This window comes from Corvus cornix, chromosome 2 (genome assembly GCF_000738735.6).
Source record: "Corvus cornix cornix isolate S_Up_H32 chromosome 2, ASM73873v5, whole genome shotgun sequence".
Taxonomy (NCBI): Eukaryota; Metazoa; Chordata; class Aves; order Passeriformes; family Corvidae; genus Corvus; species Corvus cornix.
Genome location: NC_046333.1, coordinates 42,396,763 through 42,417,338, shown reverse-complemented (window position 1 = coordinate 42,417,338; position 20,576 = coordinate 42,396,763). Strand labels below are relative to the sequence as shown.

At 37.1% G+C, this 20,576-nt stretch overlaps 1 protein-coding gene across 1 annotated transcript; it reads right to left on the bottom strand.

Moving 5' to 3' along the window:
* Positions 1-912: 912 nt before the first annotated feature.
* Positions 913-14,914, bottom strand: EFHB (EF-hand domain family member B). Its single transcript, XM_039550101.1, has 13 exons — positions 14,786-14,914; positions 14,400-14,462; positions 13,465-13,608; positions 11,967-12,147; positions 11,271-11,381; positions 10,076-10,202; positions 9,581-9,664; positions 7,816-7,880; positions 6,299-6,453; positions 5,269-5,476; positions 4,685-4,888; positions 4,006-4,187; positions 913-1,164 (listed from the first exon to the last, which is right to left on the bottom strand). The coding sequence occupies exons 1-13, from the start codon at positions 14,849-14,851 to the stop codon at positions 1,000-1,002; spliced, it is 1,755 nt and encodes a 584-aa protein (XP_039406035.1). The 5' UTR covers positions 14,852-14,914; the 3' UTR covers positions 913-999.
* Positions 14,915-20,576: the final 5,662 nt, after the last annotated feature.

The window sequence follows — 20,576 nt, the reverse complement described above, 5'->3', positions numbered from 1 at the left end:
GTAACATCCTTCTGGAAATCCTGTATGTTAAGCTTACATTGGGCAAGGATCTTTCTTTTGAATTTGAAAGTCTAGAAGTAATATTTCTCATTGTTCATAATGAACAATTTCCACTGTTTTATACCAAAGTTCACTACTGTAGTAGAAGAGTGAACATTCCAACTCACGGTTGCATATTTTAGTATTATTTGCTTTCCATTGTTTATTCTTATTGGACTTTATATATATTCATTGAGATTTGCATAATGATCCTCAAGTGTTTTCCATTTATGACTCTCCCTCTTCCCAAGGAACCACATTGGTCACAGATGAACAATTGGCCCTCTGAAAGCCCTGACAAACTTTTCTGACTACCCAGCCTGAGCTCTCATAAACACCTCTAAATATCCATTCTTTTTTCTTGATTATGAAAGCTGGATACTATTAATAGTCATAAGCTTGCATAAAGAATAGGAGCCCTCTGCCACACAATGGACATTCATTTCTGGACTTCTTAACCTATTGGTTTTAATGGAGTCTATTTCACGACAACACTTTAGATCCCACACCTATTGCTGTGTAGCTTCCTTACTATTTTACTGTAAAGCACTTTCTCACATGAACTTTTAAACGTCTCAAATACTTTGCCACAATCAGATCTCTGTTGACAAGAATTATGGAACATAAGAAGAAAGGCAAAATGCCATTATATGATAATAATCTTTGAGAGGTCTTGAATATCTGAAACATTTATCTTTAGTACTTTCAAAAGTGTCTTTCCACTCATAAGAGAAAAAAAATTAAAAATGCAAAATGGAATATAAGATAAATATTTGTATTACATTTACAAGCACGGATACCAGTTCCTACCAACTACAAAGATTCATATATATGTGGTGAACCCACTATTTAGAAAGACAACACACATATAAATACACATATAAATATTTATTGTTTATTCAGCATCAGAACTATGACTGATGTCAAATAAAAGCAATGCCCAGAGAGCAGAATCAGAGACTAGAATTTTATGCGTGATTCATGTATCTTATTCATTATATTCCACATACTTTCTTCACAATCACAAAGCTCTTTTATCTCATGTTTCGTACACACTTTCTTCCATATTTCTTCAAACCTTTCATCTGCAACATTCATGCCAGTATTGTGGAGAATTTGTTTAATCTACAAAAATAATACAAAATAATACAATTCATGTAATTCTGGTCAGCATTTTGTTAAACTATACAGCATCTGGCTTTTACATACTTAGCAATCTCTATTTTCCACAGAATATTTTCCCACTCTTAAAGTAAAACTACAGACCACATCTTTCATCCTTAACCAAAGAAGTTCCTATTTAAGTAAATCTGAATATTATTGCAATGAAAGCTTTACAAAATTGTCTGTAATTAATGAAGTAATGTTGGTGCACTACTTCAACACAGAAGACTCAGGGAAAAGTAAATGTTTTTTAAAAGCTCTAAAACTAGTTCTGTTTATCCACTCTATTTTTGCTGTCTGCAGTTACCAGCACAAATCAGATTATATTATTATCTGCATTTCACAGCAAGAGTACTATACACAAGATCATCAGCTGGTATAGATAAGCTGGTGAAGTGACTAAAATGAAATGGCCCACATCAACTTTGGGCCTTGCTATAATTTTACACCAGAATAATTCAGCAGAAGGGATTTTTTTCCATACTTTCTCACTTGGTTGCTTCCTGTTGCATGCCTCCTTACACTGACCTGTTGACTCATCAGAGAAAGGTACCTTTAGAAGAATATTGATGTGCCCTGTGTTTCTATTAGTAACAGTAAATATTTGGCATCTTCAATTGTATCGTATATGTGTGTGTATGTGTGTGTTACATTTATACTATGGAGATTTTATGCATGCATTGAAAAAGACCTTTAACACAGTCCAATCAACCTCGTTGATCATCTTCCTTTAAAACTGTCTTTTGTATAAATATAGGCCTGACCCCAGTACAGCAAGTCTTCAGCTTCATCTTAGCCAATAAACCTATGAGAGTTCATGCAAGCTGAAATTGCAGGAGGAAAAAAGAGACTGAATTTTGCTTCTTTAAGCATAGGTGTTGTTCCAGTTATATCAATCATATTACCCACAAGTAAAACAAACCAGTGATCCAATGTTTTCAATGAGCTAGTGAAATATAGAAGTTAAACTAAAAGCAATATTCCATCACAGGATACCACTGCAGGGAGAATAAAGGACTACATGCTCTCATAATTTGGCTTCACCACATTTATAAGAGAGAGCTCTGTCCGGACTCATCAACTGCTGTAAAATCATCACTGACCAAACCACAGACTATTGTGTGCAGGCAGGATAAAACTCACTCTCAGCTGTGATCAACATGATCATGCGGCATATAAATTACACACTATTCCTCAGTTACATAACTTCTATTCAACAGACTGGAGAGAATTTCAGTGAAGAAAACAGCAAACCCAAGAACTATTTTGTTCTTTTGTAACATGATGAGTCACCTCATGAAACTGTTTTATAGTCAAAATTTGCATTCATTTTCACCAGTGTATACAAAAACTATTAGTATTAAATTACTCCGGGCTATCATTTAACAATAATATCACACAATCATATAATAATTTCATTAACTATGAAATTTTTGAAAACATTAATTATACATCAAAACAATAATCATAAAATTCCCAAACAGACATGAACATAGGGTGTTTTAACAGACTCAGAGGTAGTTCTGCACTGAATTCTCTATAGCTGGTATAGTCTACAGCAGAGTATGACATCTCAGGACATGTTATAACTTCAAAGAAGAGTTCTATCTAGTGCTTGACAGATGTAATTGGCTTCTCAATGAAGCAGGAATGCCATTTACCATTAGCTATATGCTGCACACACACATTTCCTGCTTTCAGAGCTAGATTATAAAGTGGTAAATGCTCATGTACACAACATTCTGACAAGGTGTTTTATGAACATGACACCACACCTTTTGCCCCCAGTCACTAACTAGCAACATTCTTTTCTGTAAAATATATATTCGAGTTCCAGAACCACTTTCAAACATGACTGCTGAATATTTAATATAATGAGTAGTAGAGAGGAAGAGGTTGTCATGGCTTCTTTTCTCATTTTAGATTGGAATTTCACATTTCATTACAACTGTCTAATAAATTGTACTTCAAGTAATGAAGCTCTCTCTTAGTATTTTTTCACTATAAATTGCATAAAAAATGTAAAAACAAAGTGGTAAATAATACTGAAGAAGAAGCAGCAAAGTTGTTTTAGTATTTATGTGGGAGAAACTCTGGTCTGTGAGGAAACAGAGTGGCAGCACCCTGCAGAGATATCAGACAGAAAAACTATGGAAGTCCCCAAGTAAGTCCCTAGAGTCTCACATCCCATCTTCCTCTTCAGAATTATGAGACAACACAGCATTGCTGTGTGACTCCCAATGTCCTCCAGCACTGTACAAATCCTTTGTACTTCTACGACTGTGACTCAGCAGAGCACTTAAAAGGTGCTTTCAAGTGGTTTGCTGAATTTGCCATTAGCAAAACCTGCCAAGTTTGTCTGAGATGCTCTTGCCAAAATTTTCCACTAAACATCCCTCTGTGATAGAAATTATTTTTATACAGCTAAAAATCTTATTTTGGGGCTTTTTAAGACATCTCATGGAATCATAGAATAACTTAGGTTGGAAGAGATCTCTGGACATCATCCATCCAATGAGATAATCAAAGCAGGGCTAACTTTACTATTAAACCATGTTGCTTAAGACCTTGCTCAGAAATTTGAATATGTTGGATCTCAATAAAATCAACATCTACCATCTTTATGAATAATTTAGAATGTGAAGAGTACATACTTTTCAGACAGCTGAATGGATGTTAAGCAAGATGGTAATGCTGCACTATGAATTTTACAACCTGTTTACTTGATAATATGACTGCCCACTCCCACATGGCTAGCAGAACAATTATCTTGGAAGAATATTCTGAAGGAATTCACTATACCTCTGCCTTTGGTCTCTTTTTTAAAAGATCTCTTTCATATACTCCCTTTTGACTGAAGACAGAAGGGAACAATATTGAAAAACTATTGCCCTGGTCACCATAATTAGTTGTGTCACTGAGGCGGCGAATTCGAGGAGCAGGAATATCTGAACGAATTGTTGGAATACCACACAATGGATAACCTGTGAAAATCAATCAACAGGCAGCATGGGTAGATAGTGCCAGGGAGGATAAAACATTTTGCATGAAATAAGAAGAAATGTGATGCTTGACATAGGTTCAATAACAAGTTATATAATTTTCTTCCTTGTGTCTTTTTTCTCATTTTTAGAAAACCTGGCTTCAGCTACATCACGAAGCATGTAAACAGGGAATCTTGCCGTTATGTACCAGAACTTACTTACTTAGTATTTCCAGCGGAAAGTATTTTAGGTGATTCCAAGGAGATATGGTTCTCCCAAAATTACTAGCATAATTTCTCAAAGACATCTAGATTAACTTCAATGTTTTGAATAGACTATCCCTTCCAAATTCCAAGCCCCTATCTTAAAAGACTCAGCTTAGATAAATTAATTCAATATTGTACATTAGTAGAACCTGTAGCAATACTTTTAAACTTTGCTCCTGATTTTGTCCTAAATAATGCTCAGAAGTGAGTAGCACAGTCCACTGTACTTACAGGATGTAGGGATACCACCTACTACAGCATTGTACTGAGAAGATGATGTTCGATAACTTGTGTAGACACAGTCTGTTGATCTTGTAAGCGGTTTTGGCATCTTTGCTGAGCTTCCTGGTTCTTTTAACATGAGATCTTCCAGCTTCAACAGTGGTTCATCATCTTTCTTTGTGTCTTTGGGAAGATAGGCATCTAATTTTTTCCCTATATACAAAAGTTACGGTACAGCCAAGATATATTATCAACACATTATAAAATAAGAGGCAAAAAACTTTGCTTGAAGAACTGTGAAGGAGGTAACATAATTCATTTGCATTTCTGATAGCACTTCTAGGAGATGTTTTACTTTCTCTTGACCTGTAGTATTAAGGAAACTTCCCAGTGACAATTTCATTCTGCAACACAGAGCTCCAGGATTCTGAAACACATCTGTACCTGAGACTCTGCTGGTGGTTAGCAAGGTAAATGCACTCTCTAAATCCTACTCTTCTAAAGGAGCACCTAGGTTACAACAGCAACATCCTTTCAACAGCTATTCTAAGAACAAGATCAGCCCCACAATTTCCCAGTATTAAGGCATCTACCTTTTGTAATTATTTTTTCTTCAAACTCTTTAACACCCCTTTTATCTTTCCAGTTCAGAAAGTTTGCAAAGTCCCGGTAATTAATCAGACCATCCTTATCCAAATCACAACAGTCAAATAAGGAATCCAGGAGTTCATCATCTAAATTCACATTCAGCTGAAAAAAGATCTTTCGTAGGTTGTCCTTGTGTATAATTCCATCACCATTCTATTATGAAGAAAATAAAACAGTTGTTATATTCTATCATTGTCTAACAGCCATCATAAAATAACTTCACCAAAAGAAACACAAACACGTGTTTATACAGATATATAGATACATATCTACAAATAGCACCAGACACACCATTTCAAGAAGAGTAACATTGCTGAGTACAAAAATAAACCCTAAGTATTTTAAAAATAAGAAATATGAATAGGAAAGTGTCAAAAAGTAATTTTCAACTTAAATAATACAGTGATTTGAGAGTAAAGGTGTGACAGGATATTGTGACAAGATAACAATCGAATAATAAATGTTGAAGAAAAGCCAAGATGTCTTCAAAAGTAAGACATCAATCATTCTGTATATATTACAATTAATGTTACATATGAAATGTCAATTATAATTTTTTTCTCCAGAGAGAAAAAAAGAAAAGATCTGAAATTCTGACGCTTGGCAACTGAGTCAAAAACTGAAGCTCGGAAAAAAATATGGACATAATCCCTTCCACTGTTTTCCCTTTACAAAGGAATGCCAGATTTTGAAGTCCGAAAATTGTTAAGATTACTCCTGCTTGTGTGTCTCTTGCTCCCTCTAGCCTGGAGATTGCAAATAGTACTATGAAAAGCTCCAAATACTATTGTGTCTAATTCCATATAGCATATCACAGCAGATGAAACATACAATAACTATGAAGTTGTCTTCACAGTTACAGTCTTCATCCATATTTACCTTGCTATGCTTATGTTTCCTCATGTCTGTATCTCTACAGCACAGCGGCACTAATGTCACACATTCTTTTACATTTATCTTTTTCAGAGCACTAACCTTATCAAAATGTCTTAATGCTTCTAATAACAGATCAAAATTCTCATAGTTAGCTTTCTTCAAACACTGCCGAACTGCAATCAAGATAACTCTTTCTCTGTCCTTCCCACGGAGGAACTCACATGGAACCCGGACATGCAGAAGACCATGAACATCTGTAAAAATGAACAATTCCTCAATTAGTTGTGCATATACAGTAAACAGACATATACAAAAAACCAGTTTGCATTCTTAAGGAAAGGAGAATTTCAGTTTCAAGATGCTGATTTTCAGCACTGCTGAACAGCTGATACAGCCATTTCATTACAAGATCAAATGGTCCATATCATTATCTCTCTACTCACACACAGTTGATATCAAAAATTTTGGAACATCTTAATGTAGCTTCACAAATCTATCCACTGCTTCCAAAAGCTTCTGAAATCAGTAGTTGTTACTCAATGTCCAGATAAATGAGCAAAAAAGAACATACACTATTAATCTACCACTTCCAGTCTGTCATGTTTCAGATACTCATGAGAGCCAATGTAGTATTTTGGATAATGATATATCATTGGTTTCTAGAAAGACAATGTACTTTTTAATGTTACTGTTCCCATTTTCTATGCATCCTAACTTTATTAATATTTTTAAATACTTTGGCACACTGAGCTACAATCTTCATCCAAATCCCCAAGATGCCAAGGTCACTTTCTAGAGTGCAAGTTCATTCAGAGTTCAGTAACAAACATGAGTAGCTCACCTAATTCCCCTCTCACAGCAATGTACAAGCATTATTTTCTAATTGTTAATAACGAATTCCTTTGTTTAGCTTCTTCTGCTCTTCCTTATAGCATGAACTTTATTACACTACATAGAAAAACATGTAAAAGCTTATGCACTCTTTGAACAAGCTTTTTCTGGCCTAGATTAATTGGATAACTTTGATCTACTTCATTTTTTTGCTTCCCAATTATTGACTGTATTCCCTAGTTGTTAAACATAATGTTAAAACATCATCAATCCCAACACTGACTATTTGAGTTGACTAGCTTTCAAAATTTTGTCATAATGAAAATTAACAGTTTTACTCTGTTTTCTATCTCCTCACAACCTTCAAGAACTTATTATTCCTATTTACTTCTTGTTACTTTTACTCTTTTTAGAGAAGTGCTTGAGAAATCATTGAGAGGGAAGATGCATAATTGATTTAAATAGCCATTTTAATTTGTCACTTTGATGATAATAAGGGGTTTCTGCTGTTTCCCATTTTGTTACATTCAGATACAAGGCTTTAAAAAAGAAAAAAACACACCATCATGATAATCCCAAACCTAAAGCTTCTTTATTTCTGACATTTGTTTTTTTCCCACTAGCAACTTCAAATCCTCTCAAATTTTCATTCCAAAAATTTATTGTCAATAAATTTTTGTACCTTGCATCTTAAGATTTTAGGAAAACTATATACACAACCAACAGCAATTACTTCAGCATAGTTTCCTCAGCAAGATAGGATTTTATTCTGCTCTTGAACTTACCATCCTCTGGAGGGATTATCAATCCAAATGTATGGTCTGGGGGAACATTCATAGTTTCTGCTATACTGTCAATAAGAACAATTCTTTGTTAGTTGTCAAACAGTTTATTAATAGCCAAAATAGAACCCCTGATACTATTAGAAAAAGTGATTATATAATTAGGGACGATATAAATAGTTCACCTGAAATTTGTTTATCAGGACTTTATTTCAAAGCTACCATTCCTGAAAAGCATCCTTTTACAAAGCTGATTAGAATATTCACTGTTTGTAATGTAACACAGCCAAAAGTAAACACTAACTTTTTGAACATTTATGCCCATTAGAAGGAAAAACATTCAATGCTATTTTTTCCTAAGAAAATGATAGAAATGTGTGAGAAAAGTCCTTGTAGTCAAATAATAGGAATACTTAGACAGAATCTCCAACTGAAATATCTCAAATAAACTACTTTTGGCTAAGGTGGAAAAATTGAATCACATCTCTGCTTTTCCACATGCATTTTTGTGTCTACCAAAACCAGCAACCAAGCCCATATCCATGTGGAAAACTTGGATCAGTTTTATTTACCAGAATTGAAGATGCTGTTTGTGACATTAAAGAACTAATTCTTCTTTTAATTTGAAAAAGATGCAATGCTCATTTTATTTTTAATAATTAAATAATTAAAACTGTAATCTGAATCAAAAATCCCCATCAGAATTGAAAAGATAATCAGTGCTTTGTTCTAAAGAACAAACCAGCCAAACAAAAACCCACACACAGAAATGAAAACACTGCAATCTAAAAACTACTATGTATATTTTTCTTTTATAATTTTAATATCACACATAGGATGTGGATGGCATAAAATTCACTAAATAAGATTTGTTTAGCCTTTATCTATCTTGTAATATTAGTGCTGGTTTCAGGCTGCACTGCAACCCATCCCTGACTGATCCCACTGCCTCATGTTCTCATGCTCCAGGTCTGTCCCACAGTAAGCTGGGACACAGGGAAGGGGAGAGGAGAAACTGACTCGTATTTGCGTTCACTCCTCACATGTACTTAAGTCTGGGATCTTGAGTTTAAAATCACCTTTTGCTACCAAAGTCAACGATGCTGTTTTTGACACATTTTTGCAGAAATCCAGAGCAACTGCCTTTGGATACATTCAGGAGCCCTACATTTGCAGCATACCTGGATCCTCACCCCACTGTACCTTATGACTTCTATGGTGTTTCTTAAGCGTTACAAAACTGTTCCAGATTGCTTCATAAACCTCAGTCATTATGATGATTCAGCTGAGGGATGAGATTGGTAAATGCTACTAGGTATTAACACAATTTAGTTCCACATCCTTTTCCAAGGAAGTAATAAAATTGAGATAACAAATGATTTAACAAAGAAGACCAAAAATAGTGTCAGAGTAAGCAAAATGGCCAAATCCCAAAATATTAGGTGAGATGTTTCAGTCCTTTCAAACCTTCCTAACTGCAAAATACAGGGGGAAAAAATGTCTTTTAAAGAGTGCTTGTCAGATACAGACCACTTAAACAGTAAGATCTAACTTCATTACATGGACACAGTACAGCCCTTACTAGTAACTTGTGTACTTACCAGCCTAATTAGGGCAGGTAAAAGGTCCTTTTCTGTTAAATGAGTGCTGCACTGGAAGCACTCAGTTATATTTTTTATCCATAAAAAGATAAAAGACATAAAAAGATACTGGAGAAATGGCAAAAGTGAGTGAATTTTGTGCTTGGAAGGTATCTTTGCTTACTTACGGATCAAAAGCTTTTCCAACAAGAGGCTGGTATTTTTCCTTGAAATCATCACTTCGTTTTGACACAAGGTGTGGTGCTCTCTTCCTACAAATTATGAAAATAACTCCTGCATATATTTGTTTAAAAATATTCAAGATTTTTTCAATAATATTTTAAAATATTATTGTATATTAAAAGAAAACAGCAACTTCTCTCAACTTAGTAATTAAAATACCTTGCTACTTAAAATCAAAGGACTTTACACAATGCTTAAGACATGCCAAGTGCTGTTATATGGTCAAAGTGATTGGATAAACTGTTCTGAAAATCACCCCTTGCATTTTCTATTCAGTTCAATACAGCTAAGGATAGGATTGTGAGATGTACAGCTTCCTTCAATACAAAGACCCACTCTTCCTGATAATTCATCCCATTAATTAACTAGTTAACTCATTGCAACCCACTCTTCCTGATAATTCATCCCATTAATTAACTAGTTAACTCATTGCAACTCACGAATCCAGGTCCAAGACCCAATTTAAGGTCTTAGCTGTATTTCGCCCATCTTCATAGTGAGGGGTTTCCATTCCGTAAACAAAAGACTTGTCGAAGTGTGAGTTATACTTCCTATTGATTGGCTCCCCTGCAGAAAAAGTAGGCATTTCAACCTATGTAAAACACCTCAGGAAGAAAAATGTACCCAGTATCTTTATTCTTAAGACAAAACAATGAAGAAACAACAGCAAATAACTAACAAACCCGTTCAATTAAAGATAAATGCATTCCCCCTGTTTATTGAGTAGTTAGGAACAATCTCATTGTCAAAAGTGAAAATAAAAGGCAAAATAAAAAGCAAAAACTGCTTCAGTTGGATATTCTTTTATGTCTGATTAAAGACAAGCCCAACAGAATAAATGAAACCTAATGTAGCCTAAGTGGTGAGGGTCATGCAAACAAATTGCTGTGTAATATCTATACCTGAACAGAAATGTGTACCATCTGATTTATTGTTTTTCAAAAATGCAAAAATGTTTTTGAGGTGCTGCATTTTCAGATACACTCTTGCTATGGTCTTTTGTCACAGAAAAAAAGGTCATTATTTTTCTTCAAGGTCTTTTCAATCACCTTTTAAAAAGAATTATATTTAGGACTTTCAAAAATATTATTCACTGCATGTTTTCTAATAAGGGCTTCATATGGCTGTATGGCAGCATGGAATTCTTATGCTACTGCTAAGCTCCTCATCAGAAAGTCTGTCTGCTCTGAAATGCTTTTTGGATCCTGGTGAAAGAGAGGAACTAGAGGAGAATGTAATGGAGTGGGTTGGGCTCACAGTCTGTGACTTTAAATCTGAGATTGCTTTCAGTGGGATAGACAATGCCAAACTCAGTAAGCAACCAGGGCATCTGTAAGTTTCTAGTTTCCTGGAAATATTTTGCTTTTCAAACAGCACCCAAAAGAAATCAGGCTTCCAACTCCTCCATGAACTTCTTACGCTGTTCTAAATGCCCATCATGAAGTGATTGACAGTTCTAGAAACTGACATCATGCTCTGTCAGTTGCATATTTTCTTCACATTTTTTTAATAATTTATACTGTATTAATACAGTGGTTAAAATTAGTAGTTTATATCTTAAAAAATAGCATACAGTATGCACTGAACACACATAGAGGAACTTTTTATGGGTTTCTTATCAGCCTTTGAACTTACCCACATAATAATCCTCATGTGACAGAATGTACAAATCATGTCCTTCTCTCGCTTCTTTATCCACTTCCTCAAAGGTTTTTGATGGATTTACAACCTCTCCAGCTGACAAATCTGAAAACAAATAAATAATGTATGGTTGGGGGAGGTAAGGGGGTGGATGTATTGCTTGGTTGGTTCTTAATTGTAAAAAATATCTTGTTAGAGAAGTTGCTAATACTGTGGAAGAATGATACTTCTCACCACATTTCTAGTCAATCTACATTCAATCTAGTAACAGGGGACTAGGGAGAGAATCACAGAAACCCAGATGTACAGAACTTTTGCAAGAAAGCTACGTGGGCAACACAGATGTGATTTCCTCCAGTCTATGGAAGAAAGATACACATGTCAAGGAAGTTTCTTTCACTAGACCTATTAGAGTTGCTGGGAAAAGGAAGGTAAGTTGACAGCTACCTAAACAGTTCTCCCAGGCTATAAAGACAGATCAGGAAGAAAGCCAAAAGCCCAACTAGATACCATATGTTCTCAGTTGCTTGTTTCTTCATCGTAACTGAAAAATTTTTAGGCCTTTCAGTAGCTGTTATATAACTCTTCTGTTAAAATGGAGTTGCTGGAATCATGGAGCATGTGCTAGATATTAAATTGCAGGTTATCTTGTATTTACAGGAAATATGTTTTAATGGCACATTTTCCTACCTTTGAAGACTTCTATTCCAAATGTAGTATTAATTATATCCAAGCCCTCAGGTAATTTAGAAGACTGATCATGTGATCTACCCAAAGGTGCTTCACGATTACTGGAGTAAATTGCTTCTTTCATGTCTTGCATCCTTTCTTGAAATTCACTTTTAGCAACTGGACTTATCAATGAAGCTACCTGAAGACATCAAAAACAACACCAGAGGCAGGAAAACCAACAAACTTTGATCACTCACACATCACTATGACTATCCACACAAACAAAAGTTTGCTTATAAGTGTCCCAATGAGATCTTACATGGTTACACTGAGATAATTTTATCCACCAATTTGCAAACCAAAACTGTGTCTTGAGATAAGACCACTATTAATCAATGCTATGCTAAATTTCCAGCTAAATAAAATACTTATTGTGAGATATTTTTATTTTTATGCTAGTTTTTCCACTTGTTAATATATACATTTCCTGACTGCAATCTTTCTTTTCTTAGCACATATTAGAAACTATACTCAAATTATAGTATGACCAAAAATAAAGTGATCTGATTTTTCAGGCTATCCATCAAAGTAATGGGGACACTAGAGAAGATTTATTACTAGACTCTCATTGAATATTATATGAAGAAATATTGAAAAAAGTAGTAGCAAGTACAATTGATCCAAACCCATGCTTAGCAAACTGACGAGGCTTCCAAATCTTCCTCCAGTTAATATTTAATTAGTAATGCAAAGTCTTCAACAGACAGTACAGGCTAAACAGATCAATCCATTCAACAAAAAACTTCTAAGGAGGGACACCAAAACCTGGTTGTCTTTCATTTTGGATATGCCTAATAAATGTCCTACTCAACATCCTCTAATACTAGGACTTACTTACTTCATAAAAATGCACTTTACTAACACAACTTCTGTTTTTAGAGATATGAACACTAACTGTGTGATAAAACTACCAATGATCTCTTCAGTTGTTTGATTACAGATTACAAAGATAATTTCTAAAGAACACATGCAAAATAGTCTGACATATCCAAACCATCACTTTTTTAGCTAAAAAAAATCAGTTTCAAGCCAAAGGTAAGAAAACATACAGAATAATTACACCAAATTGTAAACACATTCTCAGACACCTCTTTTGCTAAGAGCTCAACTGGTTTTATCTCTGTAACCCAGAAGAAGCAAGCAGCAAAAATTATGGGTAGAAGACTGTTCATTAACTTAAATCTTGGAATGAAATTAATAATTCAGTAGCCACTACAAAAATAATGTTACTGGTAACAGTCACTGAACTTCAAATATCTTCCAATTTCAATAATGCTAAGTAAATCCTATGATTTGACCTCAGAACTCAGGCAATTCATAACGGCTGTGAAATGCTGCACTATAAATCACTCAGCTATGTACCTTTATCCCTGACTATGAGGAAATCAGTTGCTTTCATTAAGAACACTCGTAAGAGGTTCATTCTTAAGCAAAAGTAAATGAGTCACATTCTTACAGTGAGTTTGGAGGTTGTCTTTATGCCATGTGTCAAGTGCGATGCAACATCAGGATCATTTGCTGTGCCATAGAATATTATTTTAGCACCAGGAGCTGGATCTGTTGTATTTCGAAACTTTCGCACAACAGTTGGAGTAATGGGCTATATGTAAGGCAAAGCAAAAACAAGTTTACACCAGACATTCACAAAACATTAATGAAAAAAAAAAAGTACTGCAGATATTTGTGTCATTCCAGATGTAAGAACAAAATATGAGAGTGATTTGGGCTGTAATACATGCATATACTCCTGCAGATGCTGATATTGTGAGCATAAGGTCAAAATAACCCAGACTAAATTTTATCAAACCAGCATTGCTAAGTTTCAATGCTCCCCAGTTTTAATTTGGGTAACAGCTACTTCACATGTTTGTGATGAAAACTAGATTTTACACTTATAAATTTCAGAAACCTTGAACCTGATTCACAGCAATTACACCATCAGTGTAGCAATTTTGGAAATTATTTAAACCACTGTGTTGGGGTTTTTTTAATTATCATTTAAAGGGAGACCCACTATTTACAGGATCCATTTGTGTCTCAGTAGCCTCTGACTCTTCAGGGGCATGGGGAAGGGCCAGTGAGAATCACAATTCTGGCAGGCATCCCTGTAAAGAAGAACCTGCATCAAAAGTAATAATAATTCCCAACAATTACTCTAATTGTATTACCAGAGGAAAAAACTGTGTAAAACAATTATATTTAGTCCAAACTAAGCAAGCACGGTGACTTTCGTAAAACACATGCAATGAAAATGTACTGCCAGAAGAGTTTTTCAATCCTGCCAGCTAGTCTCTATAATTCTATGTGACAAAAACCAACACTGAAATAAATGGTAGTTTCAAAAGAGAAGGGATGTAGAAAAAACCAGGAGCCTCTGCAAAACCAACTCACCCTGGGTAACACCTCTTCGAGACAACTCGCAACCGTGTTGCCTGCGGGTCGCAACTTTCCAACCTAAACAATGCAATAAAAAAATAAATAAGGAATAACGGAACTCACTGTAATAATGCACACAACTAGTCAAACTGGAATGTGACACTATGCACGGGATGTTGTCCAATTGTCCCCGTTTTGACGGGGGGGTGTGGGGGTTGGAGGGTGGGAAGGAGCCACACCCATTTCTGGGAGAGAGGGGGCTCGCAGGGAGACGCTCCTTCCCATCCCACACGCTGCCCCTCTTCCAGCCCCTTCCCTCGGCGAGACCCCGCCCCAGAAAGGCGCGGAGAGGGAGGGGAGGTTCCCCGGCATCGGTGGACCCCTTCGGCGAAGGCGCTCACGTTGGGCTGCTCCGGAGTCCCGTCGAGGGTCGTCTCCTCGGGGCAGGGCGGCAGCTGCTCCGCCATGGCCACCGCTTACCCTGCCGCTCGGTAACGGCGGCGGCGGGGCCGGGAGCGCTCGTGCGAGGCGGGCGGTCCTGCCGCCCCTCACAGCGCTCCGCCATCCCCCCACACCCAGCGCCCCCCGTCCTGCCCCTCACAGCGCTCCGCCATCCCCCTCACCCAGCGCCCCCCGTCCTGCCCCTCACAGCGCTCCGCCATCCCCCTCACCCAGCGCCCCCCGTCCTGCCCCTCACAGCGCTCCGCCATCCCCCTCACCCAGCGCCCCCGTCCTGCCCCTCACAGCGCTCCGCCATCCCCCACCCAGCGCCCCCCGTCCTGCCCCTCACAGCGCTCCCTCCACTGCCCTCAGCGCTCCGCCACCCCCTTACATCTTGCACCCCTCGGCGAAAGTCAGGAAATAGATTGCACTGGGCTATTTTGTAAATGTCATGATCTAGAAAAATAATTAAGGCCCAGCTGTAGAGGTCGCACATTCCTTAGACCGATTATAAAATCGTTGAAAATCTACCAGCTTTCAGACAGGCAGGTTGAATCTTGAGGTTGAAATGAGGTCTTACATGGTCAAAAGTCTGATCAAACTTTCAATCTTTATTACTGTAATAAAAAAATACAGCCCCTTTCACGAATGTTGTCACATGTTATTAAAATATTGTATGCTGGGGCATACCTCTAGAGAAAACTGCAGCTCCCACCCACGCACAGCATGGAGGTGGGTGAGAGAAGCCTGTCAGCACTACCCCATTTATCAAACACGTGAGTGCTATCACTGTTTGTCTTAAATGAGTCAACACTTCATATATCTAACCCACTGTATTTGCCTTGTAGAAACAGATGTGGATTATTTCAGAAAAGCAGCGTGGGTAAGACTGGACAACTTTCACCGCTGTTTAACAGACCCTCAGCTCTTAAAAAGACTTTTATTCTCAGATGACATTTAGCAAACTATCCCCTTCTTCCCAGCAAAACATCTAAATTTAATCACATCCTGCTCCGTTCTCTATAGTCCCATGACAGCAAAATCCATTTTAGATAAATACACAGACTGTAACTCTAATTAATCAAACATTACCATGTGTTATAATTTTATTCTCTGCTCTAACATTTGTTTGATAAGGATTTTAAATGAATGATGCTGAATTAAAACTAAATTCCTTTTCTACAAATGGAAGGTGAGAGGCTCAGGCAGCCACTGCTGTCTGATGACCTGCTTCGGCTGTCCAGGTCACCAACAGTACTTGTCAGTGCTATGATCCATGAACTTCCAGCACATACTAACACAGCTTGGTCTTCTCCAGGCAAGAAGCATCATGTATAGCATCAGCTATGATCTAGCTGTGGCAATGCTGGTGCCCTTTCTCAAAAGAAGGTACGTGTTTTTCTGCTGTAGATATGGCTGCACCACACCGCTAATATGGAATATCCATGTCCACTTGGGAACTAAAGAAGCTCTTGTAAAGTCTTAATGTGTTCAGTTCTTTTCATATTTGTCATATTTGTTGTTGCTTGAAGTTCAGAGTGTTCCTGCCAAATAAAGCAGTAATTTTTTGGTAGTTTAATAAATAAAATGATTGGTGGTGTCTTGCTTTGTGACCCATTTGTCTGTAAGGTGCAATTTCTGTCTAGTAAAGTTGTCAGGAGAAGGGAGAACTATTTATACAGAGGAAGAGCAAAGTACAGTAATGTAAAAATTAGATGGTAATAATAGGGTATAGGAAATTGGGATTTGAATTTTTTATCCTCGTGTTTGTTGTATTTCTAGCTGGCTCTCTACCTGTGCTCAGGTTATTATCATTTTTATACATTCTGTACCTTGCTGATTTATTTTTGCCTTGTTTTTTCCCCAGCAGGTGGCCACACTTGCTAACTGAAAGCATCCACTCAGTCCCGATGGAGTGGTTTGTGTCAAAGGCATAAAAATAGGACTTGGACATGTAACAAGAGTGCCTATTGCAGAAACAAGTAGAGCAAAAGTCCTCAGCCTTCTTTTTTTTTGCCTCTCTGTGGTTGTTTTCGCTTCTGCAGAAATGTGGGTCTCTATAAATCAATTTGAAACCTACTAACAATATACATTCTTTCCTATAATTTTCTCATTGTGGAATCAGTGTCAGATCCATTCTTTGTTATATTGAAAGTTATTTTGGCCACAGAAAGAATATTTGTAGAGAGGGAAGGACCTGAAATTTTAAAGATAAGCTGATGAACTGGCAAAAACCGATTGAACTCAATTTTAGGAAAAAAAAGACCAAAATTTTCTTTACTTCAGCATGAATTTGTCATCTATGTTAAAAGTAGAATCTCTAGAGAAAGCTGTTTGGAAAAAGTTGAACAAAATTTTCCATTCTACAGCAGCACTTTTTTTCCTCAACAGTACTTGACATTTCACTAGTTTCTGACATCCAATTCCCACAATCTAATGCCTTTTTCTGTCTTGTTTAGGCTAAAACTGAGGAATGGAAACCGTCTAAACCCCTGCATTTTACTTTCTTTATGAAGCGTAAACACCATGTTCTGCAACACAGTTCTCTCTCTGACTGTGGTGCTGGCATAGACCGCAGCCAAAGCACTAAGTCTGTAGATGCCTTAAGGTCTCTGAAGGCCAGAGAACTCTGTGTAAAACACTCCAAATTTGGTGAAATACCTGAATTATGTCAGCCATGCCGATGCACGTTGGTGTTACTGCCTGGTTGCTTTCATGTTTTTTTATTCAATTCATTTACAGATAGAAAATTGCTGTTTTCTGTGTGCTGCACACTTTCTATACCTTATGATATGACCAACCACAACTAGAGATAGAAGACAGAAAAAAAGAATGTCACAGCAGATGGACACTTAAATAAATTGGAAAGTTCAAACACAATAAAGAGATTCTGCACATCTTCTAAAGTCAACTTCCACTTATTAGTACACAATTAGCCTTAGATTTAAACACAAAAAGGCTGAGCAGAACATACTATTAAACTCTGCAGAGAAATGCTAAAATAGATGGAAAGCCACCTGGTGAAACGATGACCCACTAACATAAATTTGTTAATATCACCCAGCACAGTTTCAATTTTGGTATTTGATATATGAACCACAATGAAATAAAATACAAAAACATGACTCCTAATAGGGCTATCCGTGTGGGTTCAGAGCTTTCCTTCAATATCTTTTTGTGCAGACTACAACAGAAGAACGTTGTCTTCACCACTAGAACTCACAGAGACCTGTTAAGCCCAAAATACAGTAACTGGAACTTGGTCATTTGATCACTGCCACATTCTCACATGCCTCTATTTCACACATTCACAGTGAACGTTTGGTGTTTGCTGTCCCCCTCTGTCAGCGTCAACCAGCTGTGAACAATTTGGGCGTTTCACAAAGCAAGAGAGATGTGCTATAGCTCTGTGTTGCAGTCAGGGAGTTAAAGTTAGCAGCAGGAACCTCCTGCATGTAACACAGGCTTCCTACCGGCACAGATACACACAGCATCAGAGCTCTGCTTCTGTGGGATCTGAGTTCCAGAGTGCATCCATCACATAATCCAAACCACAGACTGCCTACATACTTAATAGACAAAAAGCATGGGAAATTTCCATTCATGCTAGCATTTTCAGCAAAATTACCTACTGCAACGCATCTGAAGTCTGCTCAAATCATTTTGAAGAGAAAAATTCTCTAATCTCTCATGTGAAAGTAATACTTTATCCCTTTTGCCCCCTTTTCATTAGTGCAGCTATATCATATGAATAGAATTCCTGCATCAAAAACTCCATTCAGCCTTGAACTTCAGATACATCTGATAATCTGTAAAATTATTTCAATTTTAGGAAGTATTTATTTATATTAGAAACATAATGATCCTTACATATGGAATAGTATGGCCCTTCATTTGATAAGATTAAGTGAAACTTGAAATGTTATGTATGACAGAAGTGTTTAATCTCTGAACTGAATTTAGTTCAAGTAATTCTAAAGATACAGTACAATATTCTTCCTCAAAAACTGTTCATGTATGTACTGTGTCTGGCTGGGATGGAGTTAATTTTCTTCATGGCAGCCTGAATGGTGCTGTGTTGTGGATTTGTGACTCAACTGCTGTTGATAACATAGCAATACTTCAGCTACTGCTGAACAGTGCTTGCATAAGGTGAGGACTTTCTCTTTTCCCCCACTTTGTCATCAGCCCCACCCAGGGAGGAATGCTGGTGATGGTGAGAAACTTGGGAGCCGATTACAGCCAGGACAGCCGACCCAAACTGATCAAAGGGATATTCCATCTCACACAGCCCTATGCTTAGTAATAAAAAAATGGAGGTAGACAAAGGAGATGTCTTCCAAGTTGGCTGCTGCTTGGGGACTGGCTGGACACTGGTCTGTTTATGGGGGTAACCAGCGATTTCCTTTGTATTGCCTTTTCACTTCCTCTTTCCTTCATCTATTACACTGTCTTTATCTTAACCCACAAGTTTACCTGTTTTTGTTCTTCCTGTTCTGTTCTCTGTCTTACTGCAGGGAGGTTGAGTGAGTGAGTGAGTGAGCAGCTGCCAGGTTGACTGGATGCTATCTGGTGTTCGAATGTATGCCCATCAGGTGTGTAGTAAAACATATTTGGTTATCAGGAATCTACTGTTTGCTCAGCAAATCCTGCAGTCCAGTTGAACATATTGGGACTAGTCAGAGGGTTATGGCAAATAAGCAGTGTATTAGGGCACAATTACATGATTTAAAGGACAACTCTTACAAACATTCAGCAAACTCGCAGCTCAAAAAAATTTGTATACTTTCAAACATGATTCTCTGGAGCTAGTCTGGCATTCTACATCACTGGTGAATGCAAAGTCTATTTAACTTTTTTTGAAGTCACATATTGGCCTTTCACAAAGCACTTATGTAAGTGATCAACTTAGTAAAGCAGAAAGGGGAAATTGTTACTCTCAGACCAAACTGGTACCAATGGAAAAGTATATGGAAAAGAAGAACTGATGAAGATGAAAAGAAAAAGAACAATCTGTTTCACTCCATTCACTTCAGTATGTTAATGTATTGATATGTCATACTAGGAAAGGAGAAACTAGCATAGCACTGACCACGGGGCTTACATAACTTGATTTTTACTTCATTTAAATATATGTGGTTGAACTAAAATATATTTTGAGAATATGGCAACATCAACTTGATTCAGTATTTCCTGCGATGGAGTATCTAAACAATCTTCATTAAATTGTACCAATTACTAAATATCATTATTGATAAACTTATTAAACGTCTTACCAGTTTGTTTGGGGTTTTTTAATAGTTTCTTTCAAATGCCAACTCTTAGACCTTGTTAAAGCTGCTACACTGAAGAAACACTTACCATGATTGTTGCTTCCTCTACAACCCACTTACACTCTGTGACCAACTGGCCTTTATCCAGCTCACTCACAAGGTCATGCTTCATGCTATGAAGCAATCAAGACATTGTTTATATCCATCTATGAAGCAGTCAAGACTTGTTCTGTTAGCAACGCATTTCTCAAGTTTTTAGCACTCTGGCAATAATGAGCCAACCTCTAAGCCTTTATCAGTGGCTGTTCAGTGTTTAGAAAAGTTAGGCAAACTCCCAATGGCAATTCAGGTTTTTCTGTGTAGGTCCTCCTTTCAACTCATCTGACTAATAGCTTTGGAAACTGGTTCTTTCGAAGGATTAAACCAGGACTTGCCTGTGTGTGTGATACCCGGCTCCCACCCCTGGCACCTCAGTGGC

What these genes read in the sequence shown, in the direction of transcription:
- EFHB (XM_039550101.1), bottom strand. Translation starts at nt 14,851, where the DNA reads ATGGCGGAGCAGCTGCCGCCCTGCCCCGAGGAGACGACCCTCGACGGG. An exon ending in TCGAAGAGGTGTTACCCAGG is followed by an intron (nt 13,609 to 14,399) that starts GTGAGTTGGTTT and finishes CCTTACATATAG; the next exon opens with CCCATTACTCCAACTGTTGT. An exon ending in TGGAATAGAAGTCTTCAAAG is followed by an intron (nt 11,382 to 11,966) that starts GTAGGAAAATGT and finishes ATTTGTTTTCAG; the next exon opens with ATTTGTCAGCTGGAGAGGTT.